At 37.8% G+C, this 23223-nt stretch overlaps 1 protein-coding gene across 1 annotated transcript; it reads left to right on the forward strand.

Moving 5' to 3' along the window:
• The first annotated feature begins 321 nt into the window (after window positions 1–321).
• On the forward strand, window positions 322–23223 carry LOC144664843 (uncharacterized). Its single transcript, XM_078526062.1, has 17 exons — window positions 322–473; window positions 1130–1275; window positions 1728–1979; window positions 5995–6159; window positions 6565–6678; window positions 7453–7578; window positions 8300–8396; window positions 10558–10776; window positions 11255–11631; window positions 12024–12191; window positions 12974–13084; window positions 16702–16821; window positions 16951–17041; window positions 17494–17868; window positions 18685–18816; window positions 21144–21377; window positions 22797–23223. Exons 1-17 carry the CDS (start codon window positions 389–391, stop codon window positions 23126–23128), a joined length of 3144 nt encoding a protein of 1047 aa, XP_078382188.1. The 5' UTR covers window positions 322–388; the 3' UTR covers window positions 23129–23223.

Here is a 23223-nt window from a genome sequence, read left to right on the forward strand (position 1 = left end):
AATGAGGAAATGAAACACATCAATGAGGATAAGTTATTTTAACGGATTAAATGTTCAGTGTTTCAGCTTTTAAATCAATAAACATTAACGGAGGCATGGTCTCGAATATGATATTTTTAGGGTTAAAATTTGTTTTAGCACCTAAAATAATAAACATGAAACTTGCATGATCTCGAATATGACACAAAAAAGGAGGAAATGTGACAGAACAAGGCTGAAAGCCTGATTTAGCGGATTAAAAGTTTGTGTCGCTTACAGGTGCTTTGCATTGCGCATGCGTTTATCGATCCTATTTTAAGACCAACCCAGAACACTGTGATACTCAGTTGCAAGACAAACTCGTTCCAGAACAGAGCATCAAGAGTTCTTCAAACACGACTGCAGCGAGATGCGTTTCAAAATGAATCTTTCTCTTTCGATTGCAGCTTTGATGTTTTTAGCTGTCCTGGGATATTTGACTTCTCCAGTGCAAGGTAGGCTTGTGGTAGTTTGAATTATGTTGTGCATACAATGGTAAAGATACCTCTCTCCATTATTTATTGCGAGTATCTCATTTGGGACTTTCCAACTGCGTTAAATTTCACCACTCGCCTTTAGACAACCCGTTTGTGTTATTATCTCAAGATCGAGCAAAAAAGTTAACAGCATTCAACTAATTGATCAAAATTCTCGTATGCAGTTTGAATTCAAGGATAGTGTTGTTTTGGATTTTCATTTTCAAACTTTATGCATGGCTTACTTCCGGCTACGCAACTATCAATTTCTTAAGGTACGTTTTTGGACAAAAGCTCATGTTCATACAATTTTAACTTAGTCAGGATTTCCGAAAAGCAGTACAAAAAGTTTCAAAAGTAGCTGATGACGAACGACGTGCTTAAAAATTTTCGGTCGGCGATTTAATCCTTCGCTCGGGGGCGACATAGTAATTGCGGCCTGAGCGCTTGCAAGCTATAAAATTAAGGAAATTAAATAAATTCTGAAACGAAACCCAGCGCAGGGGAAAGGAACCCTACCCATGAAATCCACCCAAGAAAGAAGAAAAATAATTATGCTTCCTCACTAAACCCTCCCCTATATCCACTTTCCCATTGATGTTTTTTTTTAACAAGGTTCTCTTTTCGTCCTTTAGGAGTTACCTTGCAGCGCGGGAATCTGAACATATCAAACACTCTGCAGGATTGGAGCTGTAGCAGCGGATGTGACCCGTCACCACATTGTCGACTGCCGCGCTGTTCAAACGTTGTGTTTCCTTTTATGTTTGGTGGATCAGAAAAGGTTAGTACAGAACCCCCTCCCCCCCCCCCCACCCTCCCTGGCTCCTCGGGATTGGATGGGTGGGGGGGGGGGGGAGGTTAAGAGGATTAGGAACTCTCGTGGACCATGAGCCAAGAGGTCACGTGCCATCTTAAACAATTGATTGTCTGTTTTTGAAAGTAAAAGCATAAGCTATGGGAAGAATATTTTGTTTTTAGATAAAATAGAAGTCTGTCTTTTTTCGATGAATGCAAAGATATTCTGAAATCTACCTAAGGATAGGGAACATCTTACTTAAATTGTAACCGCGTTTTATCTGCGAGTCGATCCGGCAAGAAAAAGTTAAAGATTTTAGTTTATAAATCGCGGAAAAGCAGTAAATAAGATGAATTGTAGAAATTTTGTTTTGAAACCTTGCTTTTTTATGTTTTTTTTTTTTAAATCAGTTTAATTGTTTTTAATGTCTTTGACAGGTTCAAGTCCACGTGTCGTTGAGCCATGACGAAGAAAATTCACGTGTTCACCCGCCTGCTGCTGTGTGGGTTGAATCAGTCAGTACACGTGGATTCAAGGTGTGTGCACGTGAGTCAGGCATTGGAACAAATGGAACTGGAATCATCAACTGGCTGGCTTTCCAAGATCAACCACAATTGACACATGGTAGCGTAAATTTCGATGGAATTTGGACAACAGAAACTAAATGCGAGACGGTGACCTTCTCACAGGTTAGAAAAACACTGAGACAAAAAAGAAAGATTATTTTTTAATCCGCTCCGATTCAACAAGTTTATTTCAACCACTGAATGTATCAGAACAATGCAAGTCAGATTATATATTTTATATAACTTCACGAGCTATAATAAATGTTATATTTTACAACGTTAAAACGTAATCGTGATATCAATTTTCATAAAACAAACATTAAATCACAAGACTGACATGTCTTTGAGTACTTTAAACCTGCTTTCAAGTTGCGCAATTAAGTTGCTTTTGTTTTCAATAACGTAATTAAAACTTGTTACAGCAAATTGACCTTATATGTGGAATTAAGTTCTGTCTGGGTAATTAATACAATGAGTTGTCGCCGTTGATACATTGATACGCCGTTGAAAAATGTGAAGCTTAAATTTTTAGTTAATTGATTTGTTTTGGTAAGCCATGTTTTTGCTCGACCCTTTCTGAGAAGGGTTAAGCTCTAGAACAAAAGCTTAACCCAAAATTCAAACAGAACAGAAGAACGCGACGGATCAAAGAAAGATAAACGAAATATCTAGTTGCTATCACGCTTAAAGCACAACAAGTGATCAACACGTAATTTCCTCTTACAATATCCGTACAATGTCAAACAAACAGGTAATGAGAATAACTGAGAAAATCATCGGCTGCAGGGAAAACGTAAAAAAAGTATTTTCAACTTGCTTTCAAGTAGTGCAATTAAGTGGCTTTTGTTTTCAACAATGCTGTCTTTAAAACTTGTAGCAGGAAATTGACCTTTATGCAGAATTTAGTTCTGTCTGGGTTATTAATACAATGAGTCGTCGCCGTTGATTCATGAACAGATTGAAGTTTGGTTTCTTTGTTTTGGTAAGCCATGTTATATTTTTTGATTGCTCGACCCTTTCTGAGAAGGGTTAAGCTGCAAAACAAAAGCTTTCAAACAGAACTAAAAAACGTGACGGGTCAAAGGAAGATAAACGAAATGTCCAGTTTCTGTCACGCCAAAAGCACAACAAGTGATCAACACGTAATTTCCTCTTACAATATCTGTACAATGGCAAACAAACAGGTAATGAGAATAACTGAGAAAATCATCCGCTGCAGGGAAAACGTAAAAAAGTACTTTCAACTTGCTTTCAAGCAGTGCAATTAAGTGGCTTTTGTTTTCAACAATGCTGTCTTTAAAACTTGTAGCAGGAATTGACCTTTATGCAGAATTTATTTCTGTCTGGGTTATTAATACAATGAGTTGTCGCCGTTGATACTGATGAACAGATAGAAGTTTAGTTTATTTGTTTTGTTAAGCCATGTTATATTTTTTCGATTGCTCGACCCTTTCTGAGAAGGGTTAAGCTGCACAACAAAAGCTTTCAAACAGAACTAAAGAATGCGACGGATCAAATGAAGATAAACGAAATATCTAGTTGCTGTCACGCCAAAAGCACAACAAGTGATTGAACACGTAATTTCCTCTTTCAATATCCGTACAATGTCAAACAAACAGATAATGAGAATAACTGAGAAAATCATCGGCTAGAGGAAAACGTCTTGATGTAACGCTAAATTCTCAGAACAAACATCAAAAGAAACGTATAGTAATCATTAAGGAATATTTAAGGGGCTAGGTCTCAGTATTTTAGGCAATTCTTTTTATTTTCGTTAATTAAGAGCTCTAAACTTCAAATTGGCTGAGCAAAAGTCTTTTATTGGCAAAATCACGGCACAGAACAAACAAGGATGATTTTCGGGCATTGTAAATGACACTTTCATACAAATTGAGATTAACTTGAAAAAAGTCGGGCCGAAGCTTACTCGAACGCAGTCCGTTTTAATCTTCTCGAATTTTGCCCATCCATGCCCCTTTTGGGCCTTGATCTGTGTTTCTTTTGAGTTCTTCTACGGTTTTAAGCCGTCATTTTGATATTTCAGTTAATTATATGACCAGTTGGTCAGTGCCTAAAGCCTGGTTTTCACTAGCGACGCAAACACAAGCGCAAGCACAAGCGCAAGGATAACAGCTCTTATTTCTCCGTGAAAACGGCTTCGAGCTCAAGCAAAAGCTTAAGCGCATTGCATTTTGATGCCTGTGCTTGATTAAAATTTGTCCTTTTTGCGTGATCGCGTTTGTGCTTGCGCTTGTGCTTGAGTCGTTAGTGAAAACCAGGCTTAAATTGCCTAAAATTGCGTGACATAGCCCCTTTCAGCTGTTTATACCAGGGGGGCTATCAGCTAAGGCCTTATCCATAATGTCTTGCCGTTTTAAAGCAAGCGGGGCCATAAACGTGCATTTTGATTAATTTTATTGTTAAATAATTTAAAACGCTAATTGTCCTACAAAAGTTAAAAAAATGTTAAATTTTGTTGATCACCACTTCAAATTATTCAATGATTCAAGGGACCGGTCATTATTTATCGCCTGGGGGGGTGGGGGGGAGCGGAGGATTTTGGGGGGGGGGATCACTTGATATTTAGATGAACAGAAGGGGGGATCAGTCGTAACTGAGAGCCCAAAAGGGGGGGAATCACTAGAAATTTCGGAAGGATTCAGATGCGCCCATTCTACTTAGAGATGATAGCATTTGCGGTCTCAATTGCAATTTGTTCTAACACAACTTTATATAAAAACGGATGCTGTCATACTGGGGAATGTGCACATTTTAATTTATATCGAGAACGTTTTGTGTTAAAAATTCTATATATTCCTTTTTTAAAGTGCTTAGCTAAAATTCATTGAACATGACAGGTGAATTCTAAATTGTGAACCATAACTCCTGATAACTAAAACATTGTGAAATAGCATGTTTGTTTAAACATAAAGCATTTATCGACCTTTATCGCCTCTCGATCCAGGAATGGGATCCTGTCTCAGCTCTATAGTAAATCCGATTCAACTGCTTCATCTGCCTTATCTTGAGCCTCGTCATCCGATTCAACAACTTCATTTGCATCTTGAGCCTCATCATCCAATTCAACAACTTCATTTGCCTCATGAGCTTCATCATCCAATTCAACAACTTCATTTGCCTCATGAGCTTCATCATCCGATTTAATAACAACATTTAGTCCCCTAAAGCAGTTTGACATTGGATTTTGTGCCCTTAAAATGCCATTACTTGTAACAAAATCCTTTCCTAGTAGCCACAGCAAAGGGTCTTGATCCAAACGCCTTGTTGTTTTCTTAGCATAGGCAGCATTGATGCTATCTACAGGGGAAACCCTATCATTCCCTTCCATTGAACCGAAAATTTGTCCCGTAACCTCGATTGAGGTCAAGTTTCCAAAGAGATGAAGTGCCCTCTACTCAAGTCGCTTCTCCTTGGTTTTTCGGACCTTCCTTTTTTCCTTCTTTCTTCTTAACACTGATGAGTTTCTTAGCATAAGGAAACTTCTTTGACAGGTTGATACGCGCTGTTGTTAACCTGTCTAAAGCGGACTGAGGTTCCATGTACAACGCAGTGATTCGCCTTTGTGCTTCTTCTAAACAGGCGAGTTCATCGCCTTCGAATGCAGCTCTTTATGCCTGAAATGAACTTTTTAATGTTTTGGCACACTCCGTATTTCTCACTCTTTACTAATTTACTCGCTTTGTTCAGTTTGACAGCTCTCTATCTTATTTGGCGCCCATCGCATTTGCTCTTGTTCAAGCAGGTAGTTCCTGAACCCAGATTACTTGTGACGAAACACAGACTCGTAAATCTGTTGGAAAATGCTGTTAAAAAACTCCACTTTCGTGGAGTGTGGGTTTGGCAGAAGATATTTTTTGCCAGGGCTCCATATCTGATAACTGCATATGGGTGCAAAGACATCGAGTGGGCGGGGGGGGGGGGGGGGGGGGGGGGGATCACGAAAGTTATCGATGGTAATGAGGGGGGATCAATTCAATGAAATAACATTTAAAGAGGGGATCACCTATATTTCACCATGTTTAGCCCAAAAACCTCCGCTCCCCCCAGGCTATAAATAATGACCGGTCCCCAAAGTACACTGAGACATAATTCTAACATTGATGTGAACTTATTACAGAGCTTTGGTGGAAGACCTTCTGTGTTTGTCTCTGCTAAGTACACACGTGACACAAAGCCTGATGACGCTATGTACGTCTGGCTGGAGAATGTAAAACCCGGAAGTTTTGAAGTGTGCCTCCGAGAGTTCTTGGCGTTTGAAGGAAAACACGAAGATACCATTGTGGTAAAAATTCTATTATCAATAGATCTCTTTGACTGTAAAATATCAATCTTAGACAAAAACGATTGGGGGGGGGGGGGGGGGTTCACTGTGTTGTGTTCTTGGGCAAGACACTTTATTCTCATAGCGCCTCTATCCACCCAGGTGAATAAATGGGTACCGGCGAATTTACTGCTGGGGGTAACCCTGCAATGGAATAGCATCCCATCCAGGGGGAGTAGAAATACACCTAGCCGCTTAATGCTACAGAATCTGGGATAAGCTTCGGCCTTATGAGCCACTTGGCTTAACAGCAGGCTAAACCTGTTATCCTTGCCCTCCTAACCCCATATTTACAGACCCAGAAGTTTGACACCAAAATTATTTTCATTTTAAGTTTAAATTTTGATTTTCACTCTTTTTCCACAGGATTGGTTTGCATTCACTGGCAATGGGTCTGATTTCAACTTTACTAGAACTGGTGAAGTTTATTTCCCGAACACAGGTTCTCCCTCAGCGGACAATAACTATGGATTCTGTCAGGTAAGGATTTTTTACAGTTGTAATTGCACCGCGGTCATTGAGCTGGGATAAAAATTGGTTTAAATGTTCATTAATTTGAAAATACGGCATTTTGAATTTCCAAATTTTAACATTGCGTTAAACGAAGGTAGTGGTCGTGCAAAGTTGTCTGGTTTGGAAAAAAGTCTCCTAATATAGTTTGCAGCAATTTAAACATTTAAAGTCTTAGGTGATGTGTTTGTTAGCAAAACGGAAGCTCCTCAGATGGTATGACCGATTTGCAGCTTCTATTTTGGTGAATTAATGTTGTTCCCAATATGGCGTTCCAAAGCTCTATAGCTACAAATAGCAAATAGCTCAGAAATATAGCAAATAGTTCTTCGGCAACTAGCTCAGGAAGGCGTACCACAGAGACCTGAGACTTGGAGAAGTTTATCCTGTCTTAGTCTTTAAGAACATTTCTTTTTTTTTTTTGGCTTAGTTCATTGAGCGGTTTCAAATTTCTTTATTTTTATGGCGTGACAGTGGCCATGGCCATTGTATGGCGTGACTCCGACCGATGTATATGGCGTGACACTGGCCATTGCTTTGTATTCTTTCGTAACTCCGACTGTGCCTCACTACACTCAGGTGTATAAATGGGTACCGACGAATTAATTGCTGGAGGTTGAAAGCACCATCAATCTATTCATGGGTGGGGGTTTTAGAAATATTCCTTCAAAAACCAAAATTAGCAAAAAAAAAAAAAAAAATTAAACAAGAATTGTGACTATTTCAAATCTCTTCTGTTTGCAGAACGTGCCGTATAACACGACATTTTACGATCCGCCTGTTGTACTTGTTTCTGTACATCATAATTATGACGGTGTTGGCAAAACAAACGTCCCCCCGGAAAACAACATTGTTACAGCCTGGGTAGAGGTAGGATGTTTATTTTTTTCCTCAGGAGTCGTATTTTACTTAATTGGCTTTCAGCGGCATTAATATTCTTTACGTTTTTTTGTAGTGCTGTTGCACACTATTGTAGATACTTGGTATATCCCTCAGAAATTCGCAAGAACAAATAATCGAACGACGTTGTAAATTCCTGAAAACTTTAGAAAAAATCTTAAAATGCTCGTAAATCTTCGAAAAATGATTCCAAATCTTCGGAAAAATTGGACATCTTAATTATAGCTATTTTTCGAGTTTAGACGAAATACCATTCGGTTGTAAATCTTCGTAAAATATCCGAAATCTTATTTATAAGTAAAACTTAAAATAGCAAGGGACTGCGAGCAATTATTCTGCTAACGTTGGATCTGCTAGAGCAGTTTTCAACTGAGTGTCGTAAAACCAAAGTCAAAGTAATCAGTCTGGCCAATCAAAAAAATACATAGATAATCCAGTAAACTAAAACCTGTCGACACGAAGCGCGGGAAAACGTGCGCAGGCGGGTCACGATTGGTTTCAGTTTAACTTCTGATTGACTAGAAAGAGCGTATTTATTCAGCGTATTTATGCAAATTAAATGCAAACGCGAATTACTTTCGACATTCACGTGAAAATCGCTTTATTAAAATCTTAATTGTAGCTATTATAAGGGATCAGACAAAATACCACCTAGTAGCCAGTGCTAACAACAGACCATACATCTCTACAGGAGGCAGGTCTAACTTCAATGACAGTTTGCGTCAAGGATTTGAGCGGAGCAGGAAGGTATCACGACCCAGTCTCTGTGAGCTTTATTGCGATTGGAGGTTGGTGTTTTAGCGACATTTAAGTTATTGCCTAAGGGCTGAATCGCACTAGCGGACAAGTTTTAAATGTCATAACATTTTTTTTACAAATACAAATTTGTCGCGACCAGTCAGAGACATTTTGAAGAAAACAAAAGGCGTAATTATTAGTACAATAGCTCTGCACGTGCTTCTGCCATCCCTGTACATTTCTCAGCACGGCCGTCTTGGGTAAACATCAAATATGCAGTACAACGCGGTAAAAAAATGTAAAACAATTCGCATTTAAAGTACGCGTGTTCTCATGCAGTAGAATAATGAGTCGTCTCAAGATAACTTTTTCTTTTCTTATTCTTACATTTGGCCGAAACACTTCACTTATTCCTTGCGAAGCGAGGCCGAAGGCCGAGCGTAGCGGGGTGTATAATTTTGTCCCTCAAAGGGCTCAGGCGGGATGAAATCTCGTGTGGAGTTTACGGTCATATATACAGCTATTTGGAGAAACGTTGTCGGAAAAAAGCACAAAACTGCACAAGCCAATCCCTAAAGGTAGTATGGGTAGACGTATTGACAGCTACTGCACATGTTGAATACTAATGAGATAGAACAACAAAATAAGCGCAATTTTCAGGTTTTCTTTCTTTTCAGACATGTAGAAACAAGGTACGTTTTGACCCTCTGAAGTTCAGAAGAATTTATCCTCACTCAAAGACATGCCACAGTAACTGTAAAGCTACAGATATAGGCCTCCTGAGAAGAAAAACAAATTCTCCACGTGCAAAAATACAAACTTGTAAATTTCCTCTAGGCCAATATGCAAAATTCCAGTGAATACCCAGACCACCTTTCGGTCTCGTTGGAAATAGCCTGCGCTTCCCAACGCTTTATACCTCTTTACGAACGAGATAGAGCCGCCATTTTTAAAGCGGAGTAGACCCTGGGAACGAGGGTGTCGCGGCCATGTCCGTTACTAGGCAACAATAACAAATCACCGGTTAAAACCGGTTATCACTCCTTATTTATAACACCCCCTCCCTCCCCAACCCAGAGCTTTGCGAGGCCCTGCGAGTCACGTATTACTAGTAAATATGCTTTGCATCTCGCGAAAAGATTTTGCGACTGGATTATGATAGTGAGAGCCACATCACGGTGCATACTATCCCAACAACGTTTGAGTGCGTGTTGTTTATCGGTGCAATTTGGGCCAAACACAATAGCCAATCAACAACGTATTGTTATCTGGCATTACGAGGGGCATGGGAATGCGACTTGTCATGAATTGTCCTGCCTTGAGGCAGGACTTCGGCCCCTTTGATGATTTGTCCGTTTTGACAAAATTTGCCCTTGTCCAAGAAGTCGTTCGCACTTGTTTTTGCAATTCTTTGACAACATCTATCGCGCGTGCAACGCGGACCAATCATAAGACAACTGCTTCTTTGTTTTCCTGAAATGTTGGACAAGTTTTAGGTCTCAAAATAAGCATTCGCACTTGTTTTCTGTAACAAGTGACACGTTTATGATGAAATCTACCAATTGTTACAAAATGTGTCCGCTAGTGCGATTCGGCCCTAAGTCACTAATCCGCAAATGTATTTTATTATTATATTAATTTTTAAGGAGCTTTTCAATCACGGATTTTAACAGATTTTTGAAGAGCTAAAATTTCATATTTGTGTCGTAGAAAACGTAAAAATAATGATCCATTTTTATTAAAAAATGCTATATGGAAGCAATCAAACTGTTCACAAGCATTTTTGGCTGCGGACGGCTAGGATGCAAATGGATTGCAATTGAAAAATTAAGGCTAAATTTTTCAAAGTTGTTTTCGCGTATCATCAAATAGTTTGTTTTATAATTTAAGTCGGTTGACTACCACTAGTTTCAGAACAATTAAGACCAAAAGTCCTCGACGTGATCTTGTGACGTACCACCTTTAAAACTGGTGGCTAGTCTCTGTTTGTGATTAATTTGCTGATGCTTTTGTGATACTATATACAAATAAAACTAGTTTGTTTTTGATAGATTTAATACCAGAAATGGTTGCACACTTCGGAGTTTGTTCCTCTTTGCACAACTAATTTTTAATTTTTTTTTCTGCTCATTTATTTCCAAGATTCTTATACAATGTTCATTGTACCTCACTTTATTTATATATTCATATATTTTTTCTTCACTTTTTAAGACCTGAATCCATGTTTGGGCGTAGTCTGTGAATCGTTTGGTGTCTGTAAAACCTACAGTGCACATGAAGCTCGCTGCGTGTGTAACGAAGACTGTCCTTCCTATCAGGATCCAGTGTGTACCGCCAATGGTACAACATACGACAACAAATGTCTTTACCAGCTTAGTTTCTGCAGGGAACTCGACAACAACACTTTCTATCACCCAGGAAGCTGTGAAGGTTAGTGTCATGGCAACAAGGCTTTCAGTGAATTGCTCTGTTACTTTTCATGTTGCTCGAAACCAAAAAAATCAAATAAGAAATTACGAGCCAAGGAGCGACTTCAATTTATGCCGCTTAAAACAACAAGAAAACAGTCTTTTAAACAGGAGACGAATATCTATGTATACGCACAATTATACGCAAGAACGTCTAAATTAAAAACATGGATGAAATACTTTTCAGTGACTCCAAAGTCACACCTAGTCACAGCGTTCCTTTAAACAACAAAGGCGCAACTAAGTTTAATTTCAAAACTTTAATTTCCGTTGGATTGATAAAATCTTGCTTTAGGAGCTGTTTTAGATACTGGAGCAAATACATCTTGTATTACTGTACATTCTTTAAATCTTCAAATGGAAAGAAATTTTCAGGGGTTTAAGAGAAAAAATCGTGACAATTTTTAAATCTCATTATTTTCTTTCGCTGTTGTTATTAGGTTTCCCATTCATCCGCGGCCGTGTTGACCTCCTACACGTCCCCAAATGGTCTGATTCAGGATGCAAGACAATCATTTTCCCGCCATACCGGTTCTATCCGGACAAACAAGTTCACGTACAAGTCGCTGTAAACCACATCAACCAGAATGACTCGGTCACGGTGCATCACGCAATCTCTTTGTGGACGGAAAATGTGAATACGCAAAATTTTACGGTCTGCGCCATGCAATCTGGGAGGAATGGGAAGAATGTTAATAGGTTTGCCACTGTGGACTATATGGCTTATCAAGGAGCTCCGATTGAAGGATTGGCCGGTAGAGTTAAGATTCAAAATTGGTGGTCTGGGACCAAGTGTGCCGACGTGACGTTTCCAACGGTATGATTAAAATAATGTTTGAAACACATTAAATTGAGGTTTACCTCCGAGATTTTTGGGTTATTGTGCTACAAAACAGGTCAAATTTTTCCTCAAATTAAAAAAAAAAAATAGTCAGCTCACTCTACATCGTACACCTTTAAGACCACAATTTGTTGTCCCAAATGGGGAATATATGCCATTAATCCGCCTGGACTTCAACTTCATTACGATTTAGAGAGGACCACAGCATTGAGCAAATGTTTTCAGACACAACAAAAGTTTGTGTTTTTAGACCTTCCACAAACAAGAGCATTTGGGTCTCGGGCATTTGTATTTACCAGCAAAAAATAATTTATTAAATGGGGAATAAGACTTTTAAAATGCTTAAATGTCGTATTCCTTAACTGCAGGACACTTTCAAGGAACATCCTGTTACTCTTGTGACGTCAGAACATCTTAGGACTGGAAAGGAGTATGATGCCGCGCTGATCTGGACAGAGGATGTAACCAAGGACTCATTTAAAGTCTGTCTCCGTGAAATGCAAAACTTTGATGGAAAGCATGAAGACATTTATGTGGTATGTGCACGTTTGTTTAACCTGGCAAACTTCAAAAAGGAAACAGTATTAATGTAAAAGGGTGCATTGCTGTGCTCATTTACTTAAAACACACAAAACAACAACAACAACAACAACAACAACAAAGACAAAAAGAACAAAAACTTAACGAAACGTGAAATGAAGACACGTAAAGATCTCAGAACATGACTCCTTGCTTAATTGAAATTTGAATCTTCTGCTGCAAAGCTAATCGTGCTTTCGACGGATTGCATAAGTGGACTTTTACGATTAAGGTCATTCCCCAGTAGTGCACTTTGCATCCCTTCTGCGCATAATTTCACTCGTGATTAGCGCACACGCAGTAAAAATGGCGGCTTTTTCTTTACGGCTGGACTTCGCCTCAGAGGTACAAAATGTCATTTTCTCGAAAACGAGCACAGTGACCTATCATGTTTTCCTTTTGTTTTGAATTGAATAATAAATTTCTCACTGCAAAATAAATATGGACAAATGTTCAGTGTAGAATAAGAAACAATCGTTTAAAACGTGAATTTAGCCACAATTATAACTATAATCATGGTGATATATAAGGATAAGGATTTATTAGGTATAAAAAAGGTGCTGTTGCTTCTAAACGAGCATGATACCAACTATTTTTATTTTAAAATTTAAGTTCCCATAAGACAAACAATCAATAGGCAAAGTTTGACAAAAAATCCCAGCGCAGGTTCTATCTCAGTGGAATAACCTTTAGTCACAAATCAAACTCTCGGTTTCACTATAGTGAAACTCTTTTTCAGAATTGGTTGGCGTTTTCTAAACTACACAAGCCACTATTCACTGAACATGGCTCTGTGAAGTTTGCAAACACAAACCCACCAACAGATGAAAACAACAACGCTTACTGTGAGGTAAGATCATTGAGTGGCAACGTGCCAGTTATGAGGTCAATTGATGTAAGGTTATGAATGAATGAATGTTTATTTCCCATGAAGTCAGTTAAGTACATTAGAATGTATATCAATATTATAACTTGGGAGGAAGACTAAAGAAACCCTCACGGGCTTTTACAAAGTAGTCTCCCTTTAGTAACAACTATTAGAAAAAAAAAAAAATTCAATTTATATCAGTCAGGTAGTACAATAATACATGTACAATAATAATATCACTCTAATTAAGTAATTTCTATTTTCTTATTTTACTGAGCTGTCACTGCTAAAGATAAAATATACTGTTTCAGTTTCTTTTTAAATATTATTAAAGACGCTGAGTGTTTGATGAACAAAGGTATTCTATTCCAAAAGTCAATTATTTTGTTTCTTGTTGAATATTTTCCGTAATTTGTTCTGTTATAAGTTTTATGAAGTTGCTTTGAGTTTCTAGTATTATATTCATGAACTTGCGCATTTTCTAAACAGAAGTCACTAAAATAGAATGGAAGTACTTTACTGCTAAGACTGAAACTGAAGGAGCCGATTAAGAAATCATTAATTTGGTATATATTTAAAAGATTCAGCTGAGTAAAGAGCGGAAGTGATGGCGCTGTGTATGATGAAAAAGTCATAATTCTCAATACTTTCTTTTGTAATTTAAACAGCTTGTTAAGCCTAGTGGGGTAGTTATTAGCCCAGACAATATTTCCATAATGAAGATATGGGTAAATCAAACTATTGTATAACATTTTCAAATGGGTTTGGTGTACGTAAAAACGAATTCTACAAAGCAAACCTGTAGTTCTTATAATCTTTTTGGAGATATAATCAATGTGGTTCTTCCACGTTAGATGTTGATCAATTATAATTCCTAGAAATTTGCTTTCTTCAACTCTCTGCAATTCATTTCCGTTTAATCTAAGATTCATTTGTCTAATCAACTGTTTTTTGTGTGATCTAAAAATAATATAATTTGATTTTTCAATATTTAGAGTCAGTTGATTCAGTGTTAACCATTCCTGGACTCGAGCTAACTCTGCATTTACTGCAGATTCAAGTTCTTGTATATTTTTTCCTGAGCAAAAGAGATTAGTGTCATCTGCAAACAAAATTGTCGACAAATGATCTGTTGAATTATTTAGGTCATTTATATAGATTAAAAATAGTAACGGACCAAGAATAGATCCCTGTGGAACTCCACAAGTAACTGCTTGTTCAGATGATCTTGTCTGATTATATTTGACAATTTGTTTTCTGTTAGAAAGGTAATCCTTTATCCATGCATAACAATTTCCACGTATACCATAAAAATAAAGTTTCTTTAAAAGAATATCCTGATTTACAGTGTCAAATGCCTTTGATAAGTCAAGAAATATCCCAACTGTGAATTCGTTGTTTTCAATGGCTTTCGTTATTTTATCCACAAGTTCTATTACGGCATATGTAGTTGAGCTGTTATCTCGAAATCCATATTGACAATCAGGTAATATTTTATTTTTACGAATATAATCAGTTAATCTTTTATACATTAGCTTTTCAAGGATTTTAGAAAAACACGGAAGGACAGAAATTGGTCTATAATTTGAATAAACATTTTTTTCAGATGATTTGTATACAGGTGTTACTAATGCTACCTTCAAATCATCTGGGATTTTTCCAGTTTCAAATGTTAAATTAAGAATATGCGACAATGGCATTGATATATAATGGGCCACATATTTAATAACTTTGCTATTAATTTCGTCAACGCCGCAACTAGACTTGCATACCAGTTTGCCTATTACTTTGTTTATCTCCTCGCTGGTCGTATTATATAAAAACATAGAGTCATTATAACTTCCTTTTAGAAATTTATAGAATTCATCATTATTGCAATTAAATTTCTTTGCAAGATTTGGTCCAACATTAACAAAAAAATCATTGAAATCATTTGCAATTAATTTTGGATCAATGACTTCTTCATTGTCATCATTCAAAAAAGATCTCGGTAGATGGGTATTAGATTTATTTTTACCAAGTAATTCATTGATAGTATTCCAAGTTAATTTTATGTCGTTTTTACTTTGATCTAGTTTTTTACTGTAATAGCTCTTTTTAGCTATTCTTATCAGATGGTTAAATTTATTGCGGTAAAGTTTGTACTTTCGTTCATTTTGTTCACTTGGATCTTTTATAAAGTTTTTATAAAGTGTTTCTTTTGTTTTAGATGATTTCTTTAATCCTCTAGAAATCCATAGGTTATGAGGTATTTTAGTGTTTTTAGATCGGTATACTTTCTCATTGGAAACGACTGATTGTATAGCTCAAAAAACTCTTTTATGAATGCTGCATACGACTCAGTCGGGTCCATCTTTGATAGCGTTGATTGCCAATCGCAACTTTGCAGTTTACAAGAGAAAGATTCTAGAGATTTTTTTGTAATTTTCCGAGCTGAGTAGTCATTAGCTTTAGGTGATTTTGGATACCTTTGTAATTCATGCCCTGTTATAGTGAAAATGGGAAGGTGATCGGATATATCATTAAATAAAATACCGTTTAAATGCTCTGTCTTACTTAAATTGTTTTTAAAGATGTTATCAATTAATGTCGCTGTAGATTTAGTTATACGAGTGGGTTTATAAATAAGTGGCGTGTAACCTGATGAACAAAACTGGTTAAAAAATACAGTTGAAAAATTACAGCAATTATATTTTAGCAGATCAATATTAAAGTCACCCATGATATAGCATGGCTTATCCCGTTTATCTAATTTAGTCAAAATGGTTTAAGGTCATTTTCAAATTCAATAAATCTATCGTTTGGTGGCCGGTAGATGGTGCCTATAATTATATTTTTACATCTTTCATTTATTATTTCAATAAATAAACACTCAGTGTCACTGGCATTGTCTTCAGGAACTAAATCTTTCCTAAGTTTTATTACTATATTATCCCTGGTGAAAATACGGATTCCTCCTCCTTTTTTATTTTTTCTGGACAATTTGGTTGATTTGTATCCTGGGATTTCAAAATTATCACTTTCATCATCATTAAGCCATGTTTCAGTGAGAGCTATTACAGAAAATTTATGGGTTAACGAGTTTAAGTAATTTTTAAGTACATCAAACTTATTCCTTATACTTCCTATATTCAAATGCAGGAAAGATAAATTGTCACTACTCAGACGTTTAGATCGGGTTAGATCGATAAACTCATCCGAGGAGTAGAAATTTGATATTGGATTTGGTGGCATAGCTACATCATGAGAATCGTTACTGAATAGAATTTCAATAATATTCAATCGTTATTGAATAGAATGACGTCAAACATTCCAGCATCTTGGATTTTGAGACTTCTTAAGACATCAGCAAATCGTTATAATAAGGCACAAAAGGTTAAACTAGGGACGCTAGTTGTATTAAACCTAATGCACGAACTTGAAAACATACTGCTTCCATGGAAACACCAAGATATTTTGGTAAAGTGTTTTCTCAACAAAACGTTCATAGACAAAGGTTTGGTAATTCACATAATGTGGGACTAATATATCTTCAATTCGCTTATGCGAAGCCAGAAGGAAAATCATTTTCTAACGTTTGATTTTTATTTCACCAATAGTTTGTAGACTTTGCAAAAGGCTACAACGCAACACCATCAGTTCTGTTAACTGCTAACCATAGCACATCAGAAAGTGGGAACTCGGCACCAGTTCACAACGGTATAGCAACATGGATTGAGGTAAGTATAAAAATAATGAAGGACCGTAGTCAGAGTAAACCATAATAAAAAACCCTTGTATATCTTTTATCTTTTGTCCTGCCCTGGTTATTCACCAATGTTTAAACTTAATTATCCTTCTATTTTCAGAATATGAATACCACGGGCTTCAGAGTTTGCGTCAAGGAAATATACGAGACCAGATATGATCCACTTTCTGTCAGCTATGCAGTCGTGATAGGTCAGTGGAAATCTCTTATACTAATTTATATTCCGAGTAGGGGGTTGGGTAACGGTTCCAAGGTGCAAACACATCGCTTTTACAGTACTGAGCATCCTCGGAGACCCATGTGAGGGGAACGCAAAACTGCGGAACAGTTCCAAACAGCTCTCTGAATACTGCCTCCTGATTGGGCAGAAATGGTCTTTGTATTCCCTTTGTATTATTCTGCCCCTGGCTCTTCGAGGATGAGTACTGAGGTGTTTTACCTTCATCTAACTACATGTCCAATTCAATTTGACTTGGCACTACCGATTTTATTTCGGTCAAGTCCGTGAGGTTTTATATTGTTTAACTCGAAACATTAGCCGTTTAACTGAGGAGCCTAAGTAGCCCAATTGCATGAAAATAAATTACGTGTCTCAGGAAAAGGGAATTAAACCCAATTAAAGGATAATTGTTTTATTTAACAGATATATGTGATCCTGGATGGAGTTACTTTGATGGTTTCTGTTATTTCACGAGTGAAACCTGTAGAAACTGGACAAAAGCAAGGAGCAAATGCTACGAAGAAAAATCAGTCCTTGCTGATGTTAACAACAATGAGGAGAATGTTTATTTGCAGAATCGCCACAATGGAGAAAAATCATGGCTGGGATTGAACGACAGATCAACAGAAGGTGACTTTAGTTGGGCGGATGTTGGACGGGCGAATTATACAGCTTGGGCCAGTAACCAGCCTAATAATTTTGGAGAAGAAGATTGTGTGCATGCACTTGGAGTAGAATTTAGCTACGAGTGGAATGACGTGAAATGCAGCGAATGCCATCAGTATACTTGTAAGAAAGGTAAGGAATAAATGCACGCGCCGAAGGCGAGCTGAACCCCACACCGTAGAAAATTTGGTAAACACATAGGGTTACATAATATTGTTTGTCACGCAATTGTTGGTCTGTCCGTCCGCCTCTTGAACTCCACTTGCGCGAGCTAAGCCTCATAACGAGGGTGAGTGTTTCATCCCATTTCCAAAAAGCAAGAAGAGAGCTGAAAATCGCGCAGCGAAGTATTTTTGACGAATTTTGGGGTGTTTGAAACTAAAACTATAGAGAAAACGGAGAAATATAAAATATTTCCCTGAAAATAGGATTTTTTTTGCCCTTTTTCTCTGCTTGTGTATTGATTTTTTTGGAGAGGGCCAAGGAACGGCAGGAGGGATATCAGCACAATGCCGTCGACCCCCTATAAGGGTTTAGCGTAGATCACATGACTTACCAAGCCATGTGCTTGTCATTGCGTTCCTGTTAATCTGTCGCCAGGCCCTATCCACGGTTTTCCTTTCAAGTATAATTATTTTAGTGTCTGCGTTTTTAGGGCCCACACCTTTACTGGGCCAAACTTTTTATGAAAGATTGTTAAGGAAATTTGGTGTTTGATTAAAGGCGGATATGGGCCTTTGCCCATATCCGCTATCATTGAAGCCCAGTAAACAGAGCTTAAGCAAGGCAGCACTGGGGTGTGTTCTTTTGGGTTGAAGGAGAAGGGCATAAAAACGCGTAAAAATTTTGCTAATCAAAATCACATATCTGGACCACCGTCACGACTCTGACTTCCTTTGTTTTAACTCGATGAATTATAAATCTTTAAGATTTCTCTTTTCTCATCAGATCTAAACGAATGCGAGTGGGGGACGTCTTACTGTCATCAGAGCGCTTCCTGTACAAACTTACGAGGATCTTACAACTGTACTTGCAACCAAGGATATATTGGAGACGGCTTCACTTGTTATAGATACGCAAGTAAGTTTATTAGCCATCTCTGTTTGACTGCTTTCGTCGAGCGTTCCATTCATACCATAAGAGAGGCACTGCCACTTTGCAGTGAAACAAAGATCTACCTTATCATGGGAAATTAACGCTTGTGTTAATTAAGGCATTTGAAATTAACGCGACAATTAACGCCAATTGGAGGGAAACTTACTCCTGAAAAATGTAAACTAACGAGAAAGGGGAGGTAAATTTTTAAATTGAAGGAAATTAACGCGAGTAACATAGCAAGCGCAGTTTTTGGCGACAACAAGAACAAATTTTATTTCAACACTGAATTTTTTGGATTAAAATCATAATAAGTTAATGTTTCAGATGTCGAACTGCGCTTCTAAAAGCAAACATGAACTGGAAACATCGTAAAAAATAAATTATGCCCGTTAGACTACGTAGGATTTCACATTGCAAGAGATCGAAATACAAGCTAATAAATTTTGCAGAGAAGAGAAACTTAACTACAGCTGTACCGTATTTATTCGAATAAACACCGCAGCGTTTATACAATTTTTCTTGTTTCCAGTGTGGTATATTCGAGGGCGGCGTTTATACGAGGGCGGTGTTTATTTAAACTTCAATTTATTGTTTGCTAACGATAGTTTGGAAATTAAAAATTTGTATTTTAAAAACAAAAAATGCTTTAGTACTTGTCTGAAAAGTCATTTTCAATATCTCAAAATGTGTTACAATCAAGGAAAATATTTTTGAGGCTTGCTCAGTCTTGAAAAATACTGGATTTGCTTTTTGAATATTTTTGCGTTCGACGGTAGGAGAACGCATCCTAATCTTGCGGTGGCCTGTGGCCCCGTGGTTGTCCTGTGAACGCGCAAGCGAAAGTGGTTCTATGTGTGGTACTATGTATGTCGGTATGTGGCAAGTGATTAGACATTAGAAAGCAATTAATCGCGTCACAGCAACATCAACAATGACATTAAGCCGCAAAGACACCGCGTGCAAAAACAATTCAATTAAGCCGATACCGCTAGGCTGCCGCTGTAAACATTTTTTGCGTTCGATGGTAGGAGAAAAAATCCTAATCTTGTGGTGGCGTGTGGTCCAGTGGCTGTCCAGTGAAAGTCGTTTATGTTTCGTTCTATGTATCTTGGTTTGTGGCAGGTTGGCTAATTAATGACGTCGCAATTTTTATTTGCGAGAGACCCTGGGAACGAGGTTGATTCGTTCGAACGATCTTCTTCGGTTTGCGTTTTCAAGTTTGCCCTGTAAGTTGAACTGAAAAATAAACGTTTCGGCAGTCCTCCTTTTAACAGTAGTAAAAAAATTTGCAGTGCTGCCTCTTGCACTGTTGGATTGATATTGTTTCTCTGATAGTTTCAAGTGATGTTGGATGCGCGCTTTACTGATGTTGCACGTGCGGTAGTTTTAAATTTGTATGACGATATAAACAGTCGTGTAACTCGGATTACGTTTGCTAGTATTATCTGGGGTACCTATCTTGGGTCGAACGCATTCCCCTAATATCTGATTATCACTAGTATTGGAATAAACGCTGCATCATGATGCGGCGTTTATTCGATGGAGGCGTTTAATCGTATAAATACGGTATGCCTGGACAGTATCCAGAATTTGGGGTAATATTAATGGAAACAAAGGTCGCAGAAATCAACGCTCTACTTAATTAATGTCGCGAAAATTAACGCCGACAAAAATTAACGCGGCTTAAATTAACGCGAATTTTTAAACTTCGTGTTTATTTCATGGAGCGTTAATTTCCTATAATAAGGCAATTCTTATTGTCTCGTGATTAGTGATTATGTTTGATACTGATAATTTCTTAATTTAAGTGCAGTAACACATTCGTTTCAACACTGATCGAAACACAAGCCTCCACAGCGTTATGCGTGCTTATTGCCCGTTAGAGTTTGCCATCTTAAACGGACAGCAACTTGCCAAAGATTTACTATATTACATAGACAATAAACGATACAACTTCAACTGGAAATGGGCTCTTTTTAACTGGAAAGGATAAAGGCCGCCTTTTTAGCAAAAACAACTTCAAATATCATCATCATCATCATCATCATCATCATCATCATCTAAAACTGAACATGCTGTCAAATTCCTTATAATGCATGCTTTCTTCCAGAGTTACATTTTTTCCAAAGTTACTGTACAAATTGAACCCGCCCTTTCATCCGCTTTATATCAACACCCACTTATTATGGACACATTTGCGTGTCCTTTTGGTGCCTGTGTTAACCGGGTCCTCCGCACCAACGAAAAACGTAACTAAACATTGTTCAGTTACAAATGACACAAGGCAACTTTTGTTTTTGTTTTTGCAGAGGGTCTTGAATACTCCAGCATTCTAGGAAACCAAAAGGATTATGTGACATCGCTTAGTGTATGGTTGGGTCCTGTGACTCAGCAATCTTCTTCCTGGAATCGCTGTTACCAAGCATCTGTAAATGGCTGGTCTTCCTACACCTTCCATTCATGCTGTGACGGCCTGGGTCCAACTATCACGATCATTCGTGTGGGGAAATATATCTTTGGAGGATATACGAGTCTCTCATGGAGTAAGTTTTAAAACCTACTTTACATTTCTTGATCTTTTTCTTTTAGTTCTGCTACGAAAACGTGAGTTTTTACTTTACGGATGCATTCCTTGTGAATAACTCAATTGTCTGGCATTTCTTCCATATATAATAAAGCTTTTTCTGAATTTATGTTTCTTTCACAAACAACACAGGGCAGCTACACCGGGCAATTAATGTATCGTACAAAATCCGTAGGCTTAAAGTCGTAACTCCGTGACAGTTGTCCCGATGAATACCTCACGTCGACAGTCAATCAGCGTGCGGGTTAATTATCTCTGGGCAATGCGATTCTATGAAAAATGTAGTATTCACCGTAAATTCCCTATTTAGGCCCAGGAAGGGGAAGGGGAAGTTACCGGAGTACGATTTCAAGTACGTTTCAAGAAGGGGAGAGGAGGGGGGGGGGGGGGGGTCTTATTTATTTAGCTAAACGCCAGGGCCCGGTTGCATAAAACGCCCGTAACACTTACGGGTATACGTAGGTGTACTCGTAACTTAAGTGAGTTGCATTAAATCACTTTAGTGGTCCACTTACGAGGTACACGTAAGTCACTGCACTTACGATTTTCGTAAGTGTGCACTGTCGTTTATGCAACAGAAATTGCGGGTGTTGCATAAAACTTTTTTTGCGTGAAAAATAGCACGTAAGTTTACGGGAACTACATAGGTCCCGTATCGTCAATGAAGTTGACGAAAATTTTTTCTGAGAGTTGAAAGGGAAGGTTTTTGCCTTTATTTAATACTAAAAATGCGCTTTGTTATCCACTGTTTACGTTATAAACACCTCATCGACAAAATAAAAAACAACATAGATTTCCGACAGATGTCGAAGTAAAATCACGTTTGAGTATCATTTCCACTCATTTGTTGTCTCATTTAATGTCTAATGTAGAAAGTCAAGCCTTTATACATATCTTAAATGAACAAAAAATTCAATCAGAAAAATAAAATAAAAAATGACTTTGAGAAAGTCTACACAAAGTTAAGTGTGCCCGTAAGTGATCCCGTAAGTTACCCCGTAAGGCAGACACTTACGAGTGCGCTAAGTATGTTCCATGCAACACCCGTAAGGGTACCCATAACAGATTCGAAAGTGTCCTACTTAAGTGAGCACTTAAGTGGACGTTTTATGCAACCGGGCCTAGGAGTGTATAGTCGATTTTTTTTTCTTGATGGACTTATCCAGGAAAGATCGAAGAGGCTTTGCTAACAAATAGTAGATTACCTGTTTACCACTCCTTGTTTTTACGGTACTTTTGATCAAACTTGTGCGTAAATTGGTACAATATCGATAAAACTGCACGAAACGATATTAACTGGTAATAAATTAAAAAAGCGTTCAAAGGAATTAAAAAGTATCATAACATTTGACATTCACTCTTGTTTATTTCCATTTAGGCTACAGTTGTGGGTATCGCTACGATTCAGCAGCTTTTCTGTTCTCACTTGTTAACAAGCCTGGTTGGAAACCACTAAAACTAGATCAAAACGGTAATTCTTACAGCCATTCCATTTACAGTTGCTCTTCCTATGGGCCAACATTCGGAGGAGGACACGATTTTTACATTGACAGCTACGCCTCATCGAATTACGACTCCTACACATACCTTGGGCACACCTACAGCCCGCCACCTGGTTATAGTTATGGAAGCTCCGAAGCCATGTCATTCCTGGCGGGTACTTACAACTTTCAACCTGACGAAGTGGAAGTTTTCTACGAAACAACATGAAGAAACCGTGAAGATCAAAGTCTTAGCTTCACATGCTCTGCACAATAAAAATTAAACTTTGAATTTATTAGTGGAATATAACCCCTTTAAAACTA

Source organism: Oculina patagonica, chromosome 9, assembly GCF_052425735.1.
Source record: "Oculina patagonica isolate OP01 chromosome 9, crgOcupat, whole genome shotgun sequence".
Lineage (NCBI taxonomy): Eukaryota > Metazoa > Cnidaria > Anthozoa > Scleractinia > Oculinidae > Oculina > Oculina patagonica.